The following is a 17,500-nucleotide window of genomic DNA, read 5'->3' on the forward strand; positions in this document are numbered from 1 at the left end:
TCAGTGTAACGAGTCAAACGGTTTCTCTCTCTTCAACAACGTGGCGATCGCAGCTCGATACGCTCGGACCAGACTCTCAGTCAGCAGGTGTGTGTGTGTGTCTGTGTGTGTGTGTGTGTGTGTGTGTGTGTGTCTGCAGAGTCCATCAGTCCACCATGTTGTCATGTTCTGATGATGTCATCACTTTGATACAACTGATCCAGTTTCTGTAGAGTTTTACCTTCAGACATGATGTGACTCTGAGAGACCTCGTTTAATTAACAGCTCTGTGTGTGTGTGTGTGTGTGTGTGTGTGTGTGTGTGTGTGTGTCTCAGGGTGTTGATAGTAGACTGGGATGTTCATCATGGTCAAGGAATCCAGTACCTGTTCCAGGAAGACCCCAGGTAACCAGGGGCCTCATGTACTAAGACTTGCGTGGATTTCCTACTGAAACATGGCGACATGACGCCAGAATCCAGAAACTGTAAAAAAAATCAGATGTATCAAAGTGTGCGTACGCATCGATCCAAGCACTTTTCCTTTGTACATCCCAATCAACATGGATTAATAAGTCAAACAGGGCCTGCACCGGGGAGTCCCCTCTCTGCACCATCAGATTTACACCATGAGTAAAGGGAAGAAGCGCAACTTCACCGAGTCTGAGCTCGAAACGCTATTAAATTAAAAAGTCGAGACGCGAAGATCTGTATTATTTGGCAGCTTCTCGCCAGGGATAAGCACCAAAAAAGGAAATGTGAGTGGGAGCGTGTGTGTGAGGCCGTGAACGCTGTGGGGTCGGAGCAGCGCACACTCCCTGAAATTAGAAATAAAAAATGGTCCGACGTTGAGGTGAAGCGGAGGATTTCTGCCCAATAACATGTGAAATAGATTTAGTTTCCTTTGTTCATGCACCTCTTGATTGAGTCACTATTACTTTTTTCAAAATAAATAATATATATAAGTGCCACCGTTAGTGGGAAACAAACAGTTTAATGACACAAATCCTGAACACAAGCAGACAGTAAAGGGCTTGTTAGACAGCTCTGCCGCTCTGTTTTCACCAGGGAAAAACAAATGCACATATTTGAATGCACGTGCCCAAGTGGGCATTGTGCTGGTTTACATTCGGGGGCTATTAAACGGATCATTATTTACTCACGAGAAGCCGCCCATCGCGCACCGCGCCAGCCTCCAGCCTGCTACCAACCATGCTGCTGGTAAGAATGAACGAGTCACGTTGAACCAGGCACCTCGCCACGATGTTGGTGAGCTGCATTTGCGCATCACATATTATTTGAACATTAATTGAATGAAAATGTTTCCTGATGACAAAAACAAATTCTTCCTGTGATGGCGCTTTTACAGCAACACGTGTGCAGTCAATAGCTCCGATTACATCAGGGAAACCGGCTCTTGCTGCAAACTGCGCTTCAATGTCGGCCTGTTCAGCAGCATTGTGTGGGACTCTGATGTACCAGGAAGACATTCTCATGATCCCGTCCCACACAGCTGGCATGGCTCGGCTCAGAGTACGCAACATTGATACATGAGGCCCCTCCACAAACACAAACAACAGCCATCAAACCTGTCAGGTTAAGACTGTGTGTGTGTGTGTGTGTGTGTGTGTGTGTGTGTGTGTGTTTGTGTGTCAGTGTGCTGTACTTCAGTGTCCACAGGTATGAGGGGGGGTCTTTCTGGCCTCACCTCCCAGAGTCTGACAGTCAGTTTGTTGGCAGCGGTCGAGCTGAAGGAACAAACATCAACCTGCCCTGGAACCAGGTGGGTTCTGATGGGAGAGACCTGCTCTGATCAATAAACTGATCGGATGTGTTTTATTACTATTTGACTTTATTGACATGTGCAGATGGTTCCACCTGCTGTGAAGCTCTGATCTGCCAGAAATCAAACAGAAGAAGAAGCTATTTTATCCAACTTCAGAATGTAAAAAATATAAAGTCAGGCTCAGCCATCGTCTCCTCCTGATGATATAAAGTCAGGCTCAGCCATCGTCTCCTCCTGATGATATAAAGTCAGGCTCAGCCATCGTCTCCTCCTGATGATATAAAGTCAGGCTCAGTCATCGTCTCCTCCTGATGATATAAAGTCAGGCTCAGTCATCGTCTCCTCCTGATGATATAAAGTCAGGCTCAGCCATCGTCTCCTCCTGATGATATAAAGTCAGGCTCAGCCATCGTCTCCTCCTGATGATATAAAGTCAGGCTCAGCCATCGTCTCCTCCTGATGATATAAAGTCAGGCTCAGCCATCGTCTCCTCCTGATGATATAAAGTCAGGCTCAGTCATCGTCTCCTCCTGATGATATAAAGTCAGGCTCAGCCATCATCTCCTCCTGATGATATAAAGTCAGGCTCAGTCATCGTCTCCTCCTGATGATATAAAGTCAGGTGAAGTCTCGTAGTCCACAGAACATTTCTGGAGCTTCACAGTAAAACAGAGTTGCAGCGTTCTGCTGAACAACTGAAGCAGCTGGAGAAGATTTAAACATCAGATGTCTCCATGCAGCTCGTCTGCTGTGATCTCAGAGATCACAACCTGATCTGAGGAGAACATATTTACCGCTCAGTGTGCGGTCCAGCTCGTGTGGTCCAGCTCGTGTGGTCCAGCTCATTCCTTTTAAGATCTCCAACAGAAACATTGCTCGTCCTCGGATCAGTTCTGTGTTGTTCCCGTCATGTCAGCTGATGTGAGGCGAACCTGCTCAGAGAGAAACCATTAGATCAAAGGTTTACACCACCCGTCTCCATCGGGCCAATCAGATCAGTCTCTGCAGGTGGAGGTGGTGACATGAGACATTTAGATTCAGGTTGTCAGTGAAACATTAGAGTCAGTGTGAACAGCTGTAGTTGTTCCTGTGTGATGTCAGAGAGACGGACGGTCCCTGAACTCACCACTGCTCTGTTCGACTCCTTCAGACGAAGATGACTGACGCTGATTACATCACCGCCTTCCAACAGCTGCTGCTGCCTGTAGCCCACGAGGTAACACACACACACACACACACACACACACACACACACACACACACACACTCAGGAAACATCTTACTCATTATATAATTATGTGTGTGTGTGTTCAGTTTCAGCCTCAGCTGGTTCTGGTCTCTGCTGGATTTGATGCTGCAGTCGGAGATCCGAAGGTAAAAACTGCTCAGACCTGAAGTCAGTGACAGGAAGTGTTCCTCTGCTGCTTCTAACTCTGTGTGTGTGTGTGTGTGTGTGTGTGTGTGTGTGTGTGTGTGTGTGTGTGTGCGTGCGTGTGTGTGCAGGGGGAGATGTGTGTGAGTCCTCAGTGTTTCCACGTCCTGACTCACATGTTGATGAGTTTGGCAGAAGGTCGGCTCGTTCTCGCTCTCGAGGTAAGGTACCTCTCGAGGTCCTCTAGTACAAAGTTACTTGTACTTTACTTGAGTATTTCCATGTTGTATTTGTAGGGAGGTTATAACCTGCAGTCGACAGCAGAGGGCGCTGCAGCCTGTGTCAGAGCTCTGCTGGGAGGAGCCTGTCCTCCTCTGACTCCGCCCACAGCACCGTCTGACAGGTAACATGTGGACAGTGATGGAATCTAAGTACATTTACTCAAGTAAAGTACTTGAGTACAGTTTTGATGTACTTGTACTTTACTTGAATGCTTCATTTCAGTTACTTTATACTTCCACTACATTTATCTGATGACTTTAGTTACTAGTTACTTTACAGATTACATTTTTAATGGCTCCTGCATTCACAACCAATGAATAGATTTTCTCATCAGTCAGATAAAAACAGTGATTGATGATCAGCTGACTCAGTTTACATGTTAATATATGATCAGTTACTTTACTGATACTTTGATACTTAACTACATTTAACATCAGATACTTTAAGACTTTTACTCGAGTACTCTTCATATGTGTGACTTTAAATAATATTTTAACACCATATTTTTACTTTTACTGGAGTAAAACTGTTCACTGTCTGTCTCTCTCTCTGTCTCTGCCCGTCTCTCTGTCAGTGCTCTGCAGTCGATCTCTGGGACTGTCTCCGCTCTGTCCCCTCACTGGGTCTGTCTGCAGACGTTGGGTAAGACGAGATAATTGTTTGTAAGCGTCTCTGTCAGAACGATCAGCAGCCGCAGTCACTCTGTGGATTTCACTGTGGCTGTGTCCGACATCACTCCCTCATTCCCTACTCCCTACTCACTACTCCCTACTCACTACTCCCTACTCACTACTCACTCATTCCCTACTCACTACTCACTACTCACTCATTCCCTACTCACTACTCCCTACTCACTACTCACTCATTCCCTATTCACTACTCACTACTCCCTACTCACTACTCACTCATTCCCTACTCACTACTCCCTACTCCCTACTCCCTACTCACTACTCACTACTCACTCATTCCCTACTCACTACTCACTTCTCACTACTCCCTACTCACTGCTCACTACTCACTACTCACTCATTCCCTACTCACTACTCCCTACTCACTACTCACTACTCCCTACTCACTACTCACTACTCACTACTCACTACTCCCTACTCACTCATTCCCTACTCCCTACTCACTACTCACTACTCACTACTCACTCATTCACTACTCACTACTCACTACTCCCTACTCACTCATTCCCTACTCACTACTCACTACTCACTACTCACTCATTCCCTACTCACTACTCACTACTCCCTACTCACTACTCACTACTCACTCATTCACTACTCACTACTCACTCATTCACTACTCACTACTCACTACTCACTACTCCCTACTCACTCATTCCCTACTCACTACTCACTACTCACTACTCACTCATTCCCTACTCACTACTCACTACTCCCTACTCACTACTCACTACTCACTCATTCACTACTCACTACTCACTACTCACTACTCCCTACTCACTCATTCCCTACTCACTACTCACTCATTCACTACTCACTACTCACTACTCACTACTCCCTACTCACTCATTCCCTACTCACTACTCACTACTCACTACTCACTCATTCCCTACTCACTACTCACTACTCACTACTCAGGGAGTCCAACATAGTGCACTATGAATTGAGCTCATCGGCAGAAAGAAAAAAGCACTTTCGGACACTCAGGCGCCGTTAATTACGTCACTGCTGTCGCACAGTTGAAACGTCATACATCAACGCCGGTTGTGGACTATACGTATTTAAAAAGTATACCGTTAATATTGAGTCAAAAGCATTTTAATGTACATCCCGATTATATATATATATATAAATATAATCTATACACTATATACATGTATGTGTATATGTAATCGCGCCACATCCTTTGTCTTTTATCTTGTACCGTGCGATCAAAGAACTATAATTAGGCCCCATTTACTTCGCAATTACATACGAGTCTCAGAGCTCCCCAAGATACTCACCATCATCGTCAGATTGTCAGTATAAAGATGAAGGATTTTACATTTATACAAGACATCTAAATCATTAATGTATTGTCAGTGTCAATAATTCACTGGTATTGTCAGACTACACCCCCTCCTGTGGAAACAGACACGGCACAACTTTGTTCATAAATCAGATTAGATGGATTAATAGACACTTCATTCATCCCTTAGGGGAAATTCAGGTGTCCAGTAGCTCATAAAAACACACACGAATAAATAAGTTAACAACAGCTTATAAAAACACACAAATGAATAAATTAAAAATAATTATTATTGCACATTTCATTTCATGAAGTTTTATTTATTTTTTACATATTTTTTATTTTTTGGACACATTTGTTGGGTATCCAGGCTCAGTGCGACTCTAGAGTCCTGGAAAATAGCCCTCTTTATCCACCTGAGGGCTCTGCATTCTTGGGGATGGTGGATACCCCTGCATGTCCCACCCAGTGGCCCTTGTAAGCCCCTACAGAGAGCCTGTGAGAGGTGTGGTCGCTGGGAGGTTTAACCAGCACCATGCAAAGGCCCGTTCAGTCATAGAACGGGCCTTTGGCATCATGAAGACCAGATGGAGATCGGTCTTCTTCAAGGCTCTGGAGGTGCACCCTGCATTTGCCGTGAAGGTGATTGCCTGTTGTCCCATCCTGCACAACCTCTGCATCAGGGATGGGGACATATTAGAGCCTGTGGAAGAGGTTCAAGATGATGGAGGTGAGCAGCTTCAGGAGGACCAGCATTGTGGGGAACAGCTGCATGGGCTCATCGCTGCTGCTCTGTCTGCACCGGACAACACTCTTCGAGCTCTTCAAGAACATGATTATTGTTAAAAACTATTAAAAAAAGAAGAAGTACAAAGTCAAGTTTTTTGGTTAAGTTATACATCTTAGTAGTACTTCTTAAGTTTCAAATGATATTATAACGTGTTAAAAGTTTAATAATATAATCTTTGATTTGTTTATGTTAGTTAAGGAAATGTTGATGTTAGAATTTGCCTTGTAAATATAAGTTTTCATCGTTTTTGTTATTGATAATCCATTGAGTTAGGGTGTTGTTGGTATGTTGATATGTTATGATGGATATGAGTTCACAGTCAGTGTTAATCAGTTTTTTAAAGAACATTTTATTAACAAAGATCCCTGATGAGATTAACAAAGATCCCCTGGCTCTGGTGTGTCACTGTCTGAATCAGGGGACACTGAATCAGACACTGAAGGGTTCTCTCCCCGTGCCGAGGCAGTGAGGCTGGAGGCTGAATAGATGGCCCGGCTCCTGTCGCCTCATCCATGAGGGAGAACCACTTCCATGTCCCAGCAGCAGCAAGACAGCAGCAGTTAGCTTACAGTCAGCTTACATTAGCGAGCGTCGCTAGCGTTAGCTAACAGTCAGCTAACATTAGCGAGCGTCGCTAGCGTTAGCTAACAGTCAGCTAACATTAGCAAGCGTCGCTAGCTGTGAATTTTGCCGTTATACTACTAAAAAACTGTTACCACAGCTTCAACACATCCCCATATATTTTTTTATCAACATTACTGACATTTGTAAATCAGCTCCCTCTCCGCGGCCGCTGTGCCTCCGTCCGTCATTTTTCTCTCAGCGCAATGCATGATGGGATATCTTGCTTCGATTAGTGACCATCGTATGTTCACTACATTTTGCGGTGCATTGTGGGACACAATGAGTGCACTATATAGTGATCACTATACATTCGGACACCACTACAAAATGGCGTGGTCACTATATAGTGAGTAGGGGGCGATTTCGGACACAGCCTTTATAAACCTCTGTTCACTTCCTGTTTCCTGTGCAGAGGGCAGCTCATTGGCTAACGGGCGTGTCATCAGAGCAACAGCCAATGAGCAAAGCACAAAGCAGACCGGCCCTGCCCCCTCTGTTGCTACGACAACGGGTCTGGTCTATGATGAGAGGATGATGGAGCATCTGAACATGTGGGACAGGTGAGTCACCTGTAGGACTGACAGCATGGTGTGGGCGTGTGTGTGTGTGTGTGTGAGGTCTGATCATGTGACTCAAACTGTGTGTGGGCGTGTGTGTGTGTGTGTGTGAGGTCTGATCATGTGACTCAAATTGTGTGTGTGTGTGTGTGTGTGTGCAGAGACCACCCTGAGAAGCCTCAGAGGATCTTTAAAATCTTCTCCAAACATCAGCAGCTGGGATTGGCCGATCGTTGTCAACGAGTCCCAGCTCGCTTAGCAACAGAGGAGGAGCTGTCCAGGTGTCACAGGTACAGCCACCGTTCATTTATCTATTTATTAATTACAGCAAGTGTACACATGTTTACAGATGTGTGTGTGTGTGTGTGTGTGTGTGTGTGTGTGTGTGTGTGTGTGTGTGTGTGTGCAGTGTGCAGCACATCCAGCAGATGAAGGCCACAGCAGTGATGAAGGCCAGAGATTTACACAAACTGGGATCTGACTTCAACTCTATTTACATCAACAACCAGAGCTTCCAGTCTGCTCTGCTGGCTGCTGGAGGCTGCTTCAACGCTGTGGACCACATCCTCACAGGACAGGTAACACACACAGAGGACAGGTAACACACACACAGGACAGGTAACACACACAGAGGACAGGTAACATCCTCACAGGACAGGTAACACACACACAGGACAGGTAACATCCTCACAGGACAGGTAACACACACACAGGACAGGTAACACACACAGAGGACAGGTAACATCCTCACAGGACAGGTAACATCCTCACAGGACAGGTAACACACACAGGGCAGGTAACACACACAGAGGACAGGTAACATCCTCACAGGACAGGTAACACACACACAGGACAGGTAACACACACAGAGGACAGGTAACACACACACAGGGCAGGTAACACACACACAGGACAGGTAACACACACAGAGGACAGGTAACACACACAGGACAGGGAGCACACAGAGGACAGGTAACACACACACAGGGCAGGTAACACACACACAGGACAGGTAACACACACAGAGGACAGGTAACACACACAGGACAGGGAGCACACACAGGACAGGTAACACACACAGAGGACAGGTAACATCCTCACAGGACAGGTAACACACACAGAGGACAGGTAACATCCTCACAGGACAGGTAACACACACAGGGCAGGTAACACACACACAGGACAGGTAACACACACAGAGGACAGGTAACATCCTCACAGGACAGGAAACATCCTCACAGGACAGGTAACATCCTCACAGGACAGGTAACACACACGGGACAGGTAGCATCCTCACAGGACAGGTAACATCCTCACAGGACAGGTAACACACACAGGACAGGTAACACACACAGAGGACAGGTAACACACACAGGACAGGTATCACACACAGGGCAGGTAACACACACACAGGACAGGTAACACACACAGAGGACAGGTAACATCCTCACAGGACAGGTAACACACACACACAGGACAGGTAACACACACGGGACAGGTAGCATCCTCACAGGACAGGTAACATCCTCACAGGACAGGTAACACACACAGGACAGGTAACACACACAGAGGACAGGTAACACACACAGGACAGGTAACACACACAGGGCAGGTAACACACACACAGGACAGGTAACATCCTCACAGGACAGGTAACATCCTCACAGGACAGGTAACACACACAGGACAGGTAACACACACAGAGGACAGGTAACATCCTCACAGGACAGGTAACACACACAGGGCAGGTAACACACACACAGGACAGGTAACATCCTCACAGGACAGGAAACATCCTCACAGGACAGGTAACACACACACAGGACAGGTAACACACACAGAGGACAGGTGACATCCTCACAGGACAGGTAACACACACACAGGACAGGTAACACACACACAGGACAGGTAACATCCTCACAGGACAGGAAACATCCTCACAGGACAGGTAACATCCTCACAGGACAGGTAACACACACAGAGGACAGGTAACACACACAGAGGACAGGTAACATCCTCACAGGACAGGTAACACACACAGGGCAGGTAACACACACACAGGACAGGTAACACACACACAGGACAGGTAACATCCTCACAGGACAGGTAACACACACACAGGACAGGTAACACACACACGGGACAGGTAACACACACAGGGCAGGTAACACACACACAGGACAGGTAACATCCTCACAGGACAGGTAACACACACACAGGACAGGTAACACACACACAGGGCAGGTAACACACACACAGGACAGGTAACACACACACGGGACAGGTAACACACACAGGGCAGGTAACACACACACAGGACAGGTAACATCCTCACAGGACAGGTAACACACACACAGGACAGGTAACATCCTCACAGGTTGAATCATCAGAACAAAAACTGATCGACTGTCAGAAAATATTTTGTTCGTTAATAAAAAGTCAAACTACGACTCCCATGGTGCATCTCACCAAGAAACAGCCAATCACAGAGCTTCATTCTATGTGACAGGGCGTCTTCAACACATCCATGGTTACAGTGGTTACTAGCCTAGCATGTCTTCATTTGCTAATTATTTATCAGTAAAATAAACATATTTATATTATAAGCAAATAAATGTCTTAATGTCTGTTGTTTGAAATATTACCAGATGAAAAATGTTTAGAAAGTGTTTGGTAATTTTCTTTTACAATATTGAAAAGCAACGTTTAATGTGTTTATTCAGTTCAGAGAGAATAAATCATTTAATGTGATTAAAAATATTAAATATACATTTAAATACATATGAAGATGGCGCAAATTTAAAAATGAGCCTGTCAACTGTGAAAATATAACAGTTTAATTGTTTAATAGAATAAACTAGAAACTTTAATATTAATTTCTTCATGTATGGATCAGAGTCCAGCTGAGGCTGATGATGTCATCAACATTGACATGTTGACCTGATGGTGGCGCTAGATGAGCCGTCACATGATCACCACAGTTATCACAGTTGATCTTGACGTGATGCTAACGATGCTAACAGCAGTCATGTGACCTCCCGTGTCTCCAGGTGAGTAACGGCGTGGCGATCGTTCGTCCTCCCGGTCATCACGCAGAGAGAGATTCTCCCTGCGGCTTCTGTTTCTTCAACACGGCAGCACTCGCCGCTCGCCACGCACAGAAAGTTTCCCATGATGCACCGCTGCGAGTCCTCATCCTTGACTGGGACGTTCACCACGGCAACGGGACGCAGCACATGTTCGAGGATGACGACAGGTGAGGAGGAGGAGGAAGAAGAGGAAGGGGAGCAGCAGGAGAAGGAGGGGGGAGGAAGAGGAAGAAGAGGAGGGGGAGCAGCAGGAGAAGGAGGGGGGAGGAAGAGGAGGGGGAGCAGCAGGAGAAGGAGGGGGGAGGAAGAGGAGGGGGAGCAGCAGGAGGAGGAGGGGGGAGGAAGAAGAAGAAGAGGAGGGGGAGCAGCAGGAGAAGGAGGGGGGAGGAAGAGGAGGGGGAGCAGCAGGAGGAGGAGGAAGAGGAGGGGGGAGGAAGAAGAAGAAGAGGAGGGGGAGCAGCAGGAGATGGAGGGGGGAGGAAGAAGAAGAAGAGGAGGGGGAGCAGCAGGAGATGGAGGGGGGAGGAAGAAGAAGAAGGAGGGGGAGCAGCAGGAGAAGGAGGGGGGAGGAAGAGGAGGGGGAGCAGCAGGAGGAGGAGGAAGAGGAGGGGGGAGGAAGAGGAGGGGGAGCAGCAGGAGGAGGAGGGGGGAGGAAGAAGAAGAAGAGGAGGGGGAGCAGCAGGAGAAGGAGGGGGGAGGAAGAGGAGGGGGAGCAGCAGGAGGAGGAGGAAGAGGAGGGGGGAGGAAGAGGAGGGGGAGCAGCAGGAGGAGGAGGAAGAGGAGGGGGGAGGAAGAGGAGGGGGAGCAGCAGGAGGAGGAGGAGGAGGAAGATGAAGAGGAGGGAGCAGCAGGAGGAGGAGGAGGAGGAAGATGAAGAGGAGGGGGAGCAGCAGGAGGAGGAGGAGGAAGATGAAGAGGAGTGGGAGCAGCAGGAGGAGGAAGAGGAAGATGAAGAGGAGGGGGAGCAGCAGGAGGAGGAAGAGGAGGGGGGAGGAAGAGGAGGGGGAGCAGCAGGAGGAGGAGGAGGAGGAAGATGAAGAGGAGGGGGAGCAGCAGGAGGAGGAGGAGGGGGAGGAGGAAGATGAAGAGGAGGGGGAGCAGCAGGAGGAGGAGGAGGGGGAGGGAGCGGAGGAGTGTAATGTGATGACTGGTTTCTCTGTCTTCAGTGTCCTGTACGTCTCCCTCCATCGCTATGACAACGGGACATTCTTCCCGTCTTCAGAGGACGCCGCCCCTGACAGGGTGGGCGTGTCCAAGGGGGCGGGGTTTAATATCAACATAGCGTGGAGCAGTGGACGGATGGGCGACTCAGACTACCTTGCTGCCTTTCACCACGTCGTCATGCCGATTGCTACTGAGGTAACACACACACACACACACACACACACACACACACACACTTCATTGATTAGACATGATGGAGTCCTCTGATTGGTCGATCCTCTCTCTGCAGTTCAACCCTGGTCTGGTTCTGGTGTCAGCCGGGTTCGATGCAGCTCGCGGGGATCCACTGGGTGGATATAATGTGACCCCAGAGGGATACGCCCACCTGACGCACCTGCTGATGTCACTCGCCGGGGGGCGGGTCCTGCTCATCCTGGAGGTGTGTAGTGATGTCAAGAGAGGACATGATGATGTCACAGACATGAAGAAGAGGCTCCTCCTCCTCAGTTCACTGTGACAGTTTGTTCCAGTGATGGACCTGTTGACACTGTTTACATCTCTGTCTGTCTCTGTCTGTCTCTCTGTCTGTCTCTGTCTGTCTCTCTGTCTGTCTCTCTGTCTCTGTCTGTCTCTGTCTGTCTCTCTGTCTGTCTCTCTGTCTGTCTCTGTCTGTCTCTCTGTCTGTCTCTGTCTGTCTGTCTGTCTCTGTCTGTCTCTCTGTCTGTCTCTGTCTGTCTCTGTCTGTCTCTCTGTCTGTCTCTGTCTGTCTGTCTGTCTCTGTCTGTCTCTCTGTCTGTCTCTGTCTGTCTCTCTTAGGGAGGTTATAACTTGACATCCATCTCTGACTCCATGGCGATGTGCACCAGCGTGTTGCTAGGAGACCCTCCTCCCTCCTTGACGACGCCCCTACCCCCTCCACATCGCAGCGCCGTGGCAGCAATCAACGAGGTCATCCGACAGCACGCCCCCTACTGGAGGTCCCTGAGGATACACAGTCAGTCACAGCTCGTCTCTGTTATGTCTTTTATTTCAAGCCTCTACTGACTCGTCTGATCAACTTCCTGTCATTTCTTTCAGTCCCAGAGTCTGTGCGGGCGGCGCTGCCTGCCGTGAAGCATCGTGGGAAACGTAGTTCTAAAGGAAAAGGCAGGAAGTCAGAGCAGAGTAGGGGAGACAGGGCACCGCTGCCCCCTACAGGACAGGAGGTAGCGCAGCATGAAGAGAAGAGTTTTTTATTCACGTCAGAATGATGGAAGAATTAAATCCTATTTGTTGTTTTCATCCAATCAGACGGAGCCCAGTCTGGAGCAGCTCATGCAGGGATTGGCCAGTTTGGACATCAGTCAAATCTCAACCAGTCGCACTCCTGCTACATCCACTCCTGTGGGCGGGGCCAGGCCAAAGGTCCGCCTCAGCCCAGAGGTCACTAGTGAAGGTGAAGTGAAGGCGGAGCCAGGTGAAGTGACGCCTGAGCAGAGCCAATTAGCAGAGGCTGTTGCCGTGGCAGCATCAGAGTCAGTTGCCTCCAGAGACGAGGCTACAGGTGGAGCGGGGGCGGAGCCAGAGACAGAGGGAGCATGTGGTTGGTCGAAGACTCAGACGTCTCTGGAGCTCACGTGTGGAGGACAGACGGACGTCAGAAAATATGATTTGATATCATTTTATGATCAGTAATATTCATTAATGATCAGACATATCACTAACCTGTCTGTCTGTCTGTCTGTCTGTCTTCAGGCCCCTCTGTACGTGGTGGACCCTCTGTCCTGGTGTCCTCACCTGGATGCTGTTAAGCCCCTCCCCCACTCAGGTATCGATGTCTCCCTGCCATGTCAGGACTGCGGCTCTGACGCTGAGAACTGGATCTGTCTCACCTGCTACCAGGTGACCTGTCTCACCTCCACATCCCACTCTGTCTCACCTGTTGATGAAGCAGAGCTATCTCACCTGTGCTCCTCTGTCTCCTGTCTCAGGTGTTTTGTGGTCGTTATGTGAATGAGCACATGGTGACTCACGGCGTGGTGTCTGAACACCCGGTGGTTCTGAGCTTCTCTGATCTGTCCGTGTGGTGCTACCTGTGTGAGGCCTACGTCCACAACCAGGTAACACGTGACCTCAGCAGGTTCAAATGTTCAGATGTTATGACGCAGGTGAATCTACAGATAGTTTGTTTGTTTCTCTGAGAACAGAATCAGAGAAGAAGTTGATCAGTTGACAGTTTTAAAGACGACTCACGATGTTACAGAATATTAAACGTGAATATATGAAGTTATATGTGTTGATACACCTGGATGTTACCTGGAGGCCACAGTGACACACTTCATATCAGACTGGTTCTGAACAAAGTGACCAACATGAACAACAACATCCACCAGGCGACATGGTTCTGTGTCCACTGTGTGGCGCTGGAGAGCGTTAGAGAGCTCTACACATCAGGTTCAGCAGGAGGCGCAGTGACTCGCTGCTGTCAGCAGGAGGCACAGTGACTCGCTGCTGTCAGCAGGAGGCGCAGTGACTCCCTGCTGTCAGCAGGAGGCGCAGTGTCTATGAAAGCTGCTCAGTGACACGTGAAGCCAAAACCGCTCGACTCCCGGTTGCTCCGGCCGGGTTCTTCCGGGTTCTTGCACATAGCTTCAACATGGTGCGGCTCATAGAGCGTGAGCACTAGAGATGTCCCCGACTGAGCCGGCTGACTTGAATCAAGATAAAATAATTTGATCTCTTCTAGACTTTACAAATGTTATTGAACCAAATGGATTATTGGTGATTAATGGATTATCTGGCAGTAAACGGGTCATGTCTCAGTAAACGGGTCATGTCCCAGATTATGGAACCAGTGTTTTTGGGCCGCAGGGCGTCAGGTGACGATGTACTGAACTCATGTTCGTTCTCCTCAGACTCTGTTTCAGGCTAAAAACTCTGCTCACTGGGCCAAGTTCAGAGAGGAGATCCCTCCATGGAGCTGAGAGGAGGAGGAGATGAGGAGGAGGAGATGAAGAGGAGGAGCTGAGAGGAGGAGGAGATGAGGAGGAGGAGATGAAGAGGAGGAGCTGAGAGGAGGAGGAGATGAAGAGGAGGAGGAGCTGAGAGGAGGAGGAGATGAAGAAGAGGAGGAGATGAAGAGGAGGAGATGAAGCATTTGACTGTGAACACCTGCAGTGTGTTTCTGCTCTCTCTGTCTGTTTTCCTTCAATGTGATTGAACTGTTGAGCATGTTGTCATGGATACAGCATCCAGCAGCAGTGGTGCTTTGTGGGAAACGTAGTTGAATCAGTATCGTCTCTCTACGGTGTCTCTCAACTGCCAAAAAACAAACTCACAAGTAGAAGTGATGATTTAATTTTTCTTATTTTTAATACTGGTGCTGATCTTCATCATCACCATCTTCACCATCACCATCTTCATCATCATCATCTTCATCATCATCTTCACCATCTTCACCATCTTCACCATCACCATCTTCATCATCATCATCACCATCATCATCATCACCATCACCATCTTCATCTTCATCATCACCATCATCATCATCACCATCTTCATCATCACCATCATCATCACCATCATCATCATCACCATCTTCATCATCACCATCATCATCTTCATCATCATCATCATCACCATCTTCATCATCACCATCACCATCTTCATCATCATCATCATCATCTTAACCATCTTCACCATCACCATCTTCATCATCATCTTCATCATCATCATCTTCATCATCATCATCACCATCATCACCATCATCATCATCATCATCTTCATCACCATCTTCATCATCTTCATCATCATCATCACCATCTTCATCATCATCATCTTCATCATCACCATCATCATCATCATCACCATCTTCATCATCACCATCATCATCATCACCATCTTCATCATCATCTTCATCATCATCACCAGCAGAAACAAACGTGTTGATTATTGAGAGCAGAGGTCAGAGTGGTGATGATGTCACAGAGAGGCCACGCCCACAAACAGCAGCTCCATAAGTTTCTGTGATGAAACAAACAAACAAACAAACATCTTCTGCAGTTTAAGATCATTCTGATGATTAATTTCAGGTTTTGGTTTAAATGTTAGTCTCAACACATCCAATCAGAGTCCAGTGACATAAATCATTAGAGCTCGTTATGGTTCTGGTTCTGGGTTCTGGTCCGTTTCCTCAGTGACTCGATCAGTTTGTGTGTGAGGTGCGTTTGATTAACAGACTTGTGGAGGGTGGAGACAGGAGCAGGTCTGTGTGCAATATTCTGTTTGTAAATGTTTTATTACTATGACAATGTTGTTTGTATCTATTTGTTGTTATTGTTATTGTTGTTATTGTTATTCAGTAACAGAAATAATCGTTTTCATTCAACCTTTAATTCTTCTGTTTTGAGCAGGAAATAAACTTTATAACTGTCACAGAATCATTCAGTGTTTATTTCTCTCAGATCATCAGAGGGATTAATGTTGGTCATCCGGGCTGAATTCAGCCTCAAGCAGGTCAAACTTAACCCGGCCCAGTTACTATGGTGATTTATTCTCTGCAGCTAGCCTGCTCCAGACCGGGCTAACAGCCGGGCGGCTAACAGCCGGGCGGCTAACAGCCGGGCGATCCTAGTGCTTCACCTGTGTTTCCACCGTCAGTCCTGTGAGGAGTTGATGTGTTTTACAGCGTGTTCATGGTCTTTCTAAGTGTGTTGCATCATTTAAATTATCCTGCATTAAAATATTACATGTTGTCATTTCATTTAAATCTGTTGGCTGTTTGTAATTGCAACAGTCTTTGTATTGATTCAAGTGGTCGTATTATTACTCGGGCCAAGTGTTATGTTGCTGTGCTAATGAAGACTTGTCAAACGTTACTGTTTGCTGTGTGTGTGCATTTTGTTCAGCATTGGTTATCTTTTAAATTTACTTCACATTCATGAAGCAGGGAGGACACCACAGTGTTTTCTAGTTGAATTTCTTTTTAATTCAGCAGTCCTCATGTGTCTCGGTTGCTTGGATCCTGGAATAGAGAGAGCAAAAGCAACAGATATTCAAACACAGTATTGCAGTTATGGTTACTGTGGGCACTGAAATACTCACTTCTTTCTAGTTTCTGGATTTCCAGGTCCAGTTTCCTGAGTGTCCGGCGTTTAATCTCATTTTTTATTGTTTTATCTTAACGTCTGCCAGCTCGTCTGTCTCTCCAGGTGCTTTGCGTAAAGTCTTCTGACAGTTTGTGAAGTCTGTAAAAGAAATGTGAGTTAGCGCAGCAGGATTTGTGCATAACGTCGACTTATTGTAGCCAATACTCACAATGTGACCAGGCTGCTGAGGAGACTGCAGCATCTGGGTCCTGTTACACATATATTTTCTATTAGCACCACATCACTGACTTCACATCCTTTATGGACTAAATAAGCAGCATGTTTCCATCAAACTGACACACCTGAAGCCTTCTGGAGTCCAGCGACAGTCTCCTCATCTGCAGAAGTGCATTTACATACAAGTACTGAGAGAAGTTAATTAAGATTTCACAGGACAAACCGAGCCTGTGATTTCAGTACAATACTAACGGATCATGTTCTGGTGGCTCCAACAGTGCGAGCGTGTTCCCAGACAGTCAGACAGTATAATATATGTATTTGATTGTGTCCATGTGCAGTAGTACTGCAGTATGTACCTCGTATGAAGCGGACAGTGTCTGTGGCTGGGACAGAGTCTGTTACTGTCCCTCCCTGGATCCCTCCATCACTGGCCTCCCTTTATTTAACTGGAGAGCAGCTCCTCTGCTGGGTCATATCCTGGCTCGGTGGGCCGCCCCCTGTGCCGGTTCTGTGGGCTCTTTTTAACTGCCACAATCATACAGACACTCAACATGTCAGCAGAGACCTGATCTGTTCA

General features: G+C 47.3%; 1 protein-coding gene across 6 annotated transcripts in view; it reads left to right on the plus strand.

Moving 5' to 3' along the window:
- Nucleotides 1-16,035, plus strand: part of hdac6 (histone deacetylase 6) — a 26,749-nt gene extending 10,714 nt beyond the window's left edge. For 5 of the 6 annotated variants that reach the window (XM_084366838.1, XM_084366835.1, XM_084366839.1 and 2 more), the window contains exons 9-28: nucleotides 1-87; nucleotides 316-384; nucleotides 1,633-1,759; nucleotides 2,913-2,978; nucleotides 3,077-3,136; nucleotides 3,266-3,355; nucleotides 3,431-3,537; nucleotides 3,991-4,058; nucleotides 7,220-7,367; nucleotides 7,526-7,654; nucleotides 7,774-7,942; nucleotides 10,415-10,620; nucleotides 11,620-11,812; nucleotides 11,907-12,056; nucleotides 12,434-12,611; nucleotides 12,695-12,822; nucleotides 12,908-13,252; nucleotides 13,352-13,498; nucleotides 13,588-13,716; nucleotides 14,512-16,035. The exon at nucleotides 1-87 is cut by the window's left edge and continues 18 nt beyond it. In XM_084366838.1, coding sequence (XP_084222964.1) covers nucleotides 1-87; nucleotides 316-384; nucleotides 1,633-1,759; nucleotides 2,913-2,978; nucleotides 3,077-3,136; nucleotides 3,266-3,355; nucleotides 3,431-3,537; nucleotides 3,991-4,058; nucleotides 7,220-7,367; nucleotides 7,526-7,654; nucleotides 7,774-7,942; nucleotides 10,415-10,620; nucleotides 11,620-11,812; nucleotides 11,907-12,056; nucleotides 12,434-12,611; nucleotides 12,695-12,822; nucleotides 12,908-13,252; nucleotides 13,352-13,498; nucleotides 13,588-13,716; nucleotides 14,512-14,580 — 2,665 coding nt within the window. In that variant the 3' untranslated portion in view covers nucleotides 14,581-16,035. Of the gene's footprint in view, nucleotides 88-315; nucleotides 385-1,632; nucleotides 1,760-2,912; nucleotides 2,979-3,076; nucleotides 3,137-3,265; nucleotides 3,356-3,430; nucleotides 3,538-3,990; nucleotides 4,059-7,219; nucleotides 7,368-7,525; nucleotides 7,655-7,773; nucleotides 7,943-10,414; nucleotides 10,621-11,619; nucleotides 11,813-11,906; nucleotides 12,057-12,433; nucleotides 12,612-12,694; nucleotides 12,823-12,907; nucleotides 13,253-13,351; nucleotides 13,499-13,587; nucleotides 13,717-14,511 lie in introns of those variants that run through there. The other variant, XR_014623570.1, reaches the window with a different exon arrangement.
- The last annotated feature ends 1,465 nt before the right edge of the window (nucleotides 16,036-17,500 follow it).

The sequence above is a fragment of the Pagrus pagrus genome (genome assembly GCF_965226575.1).
Source record: "Pagrus pagrus genome assembly, chromosome: 11".
Classification (NCBI taxonomy): Eukaryota; Metazoa; Chordata; class Actinopteri; order Spariformes; family Sparidae; genus Pagrus; species Pagrus pagrus.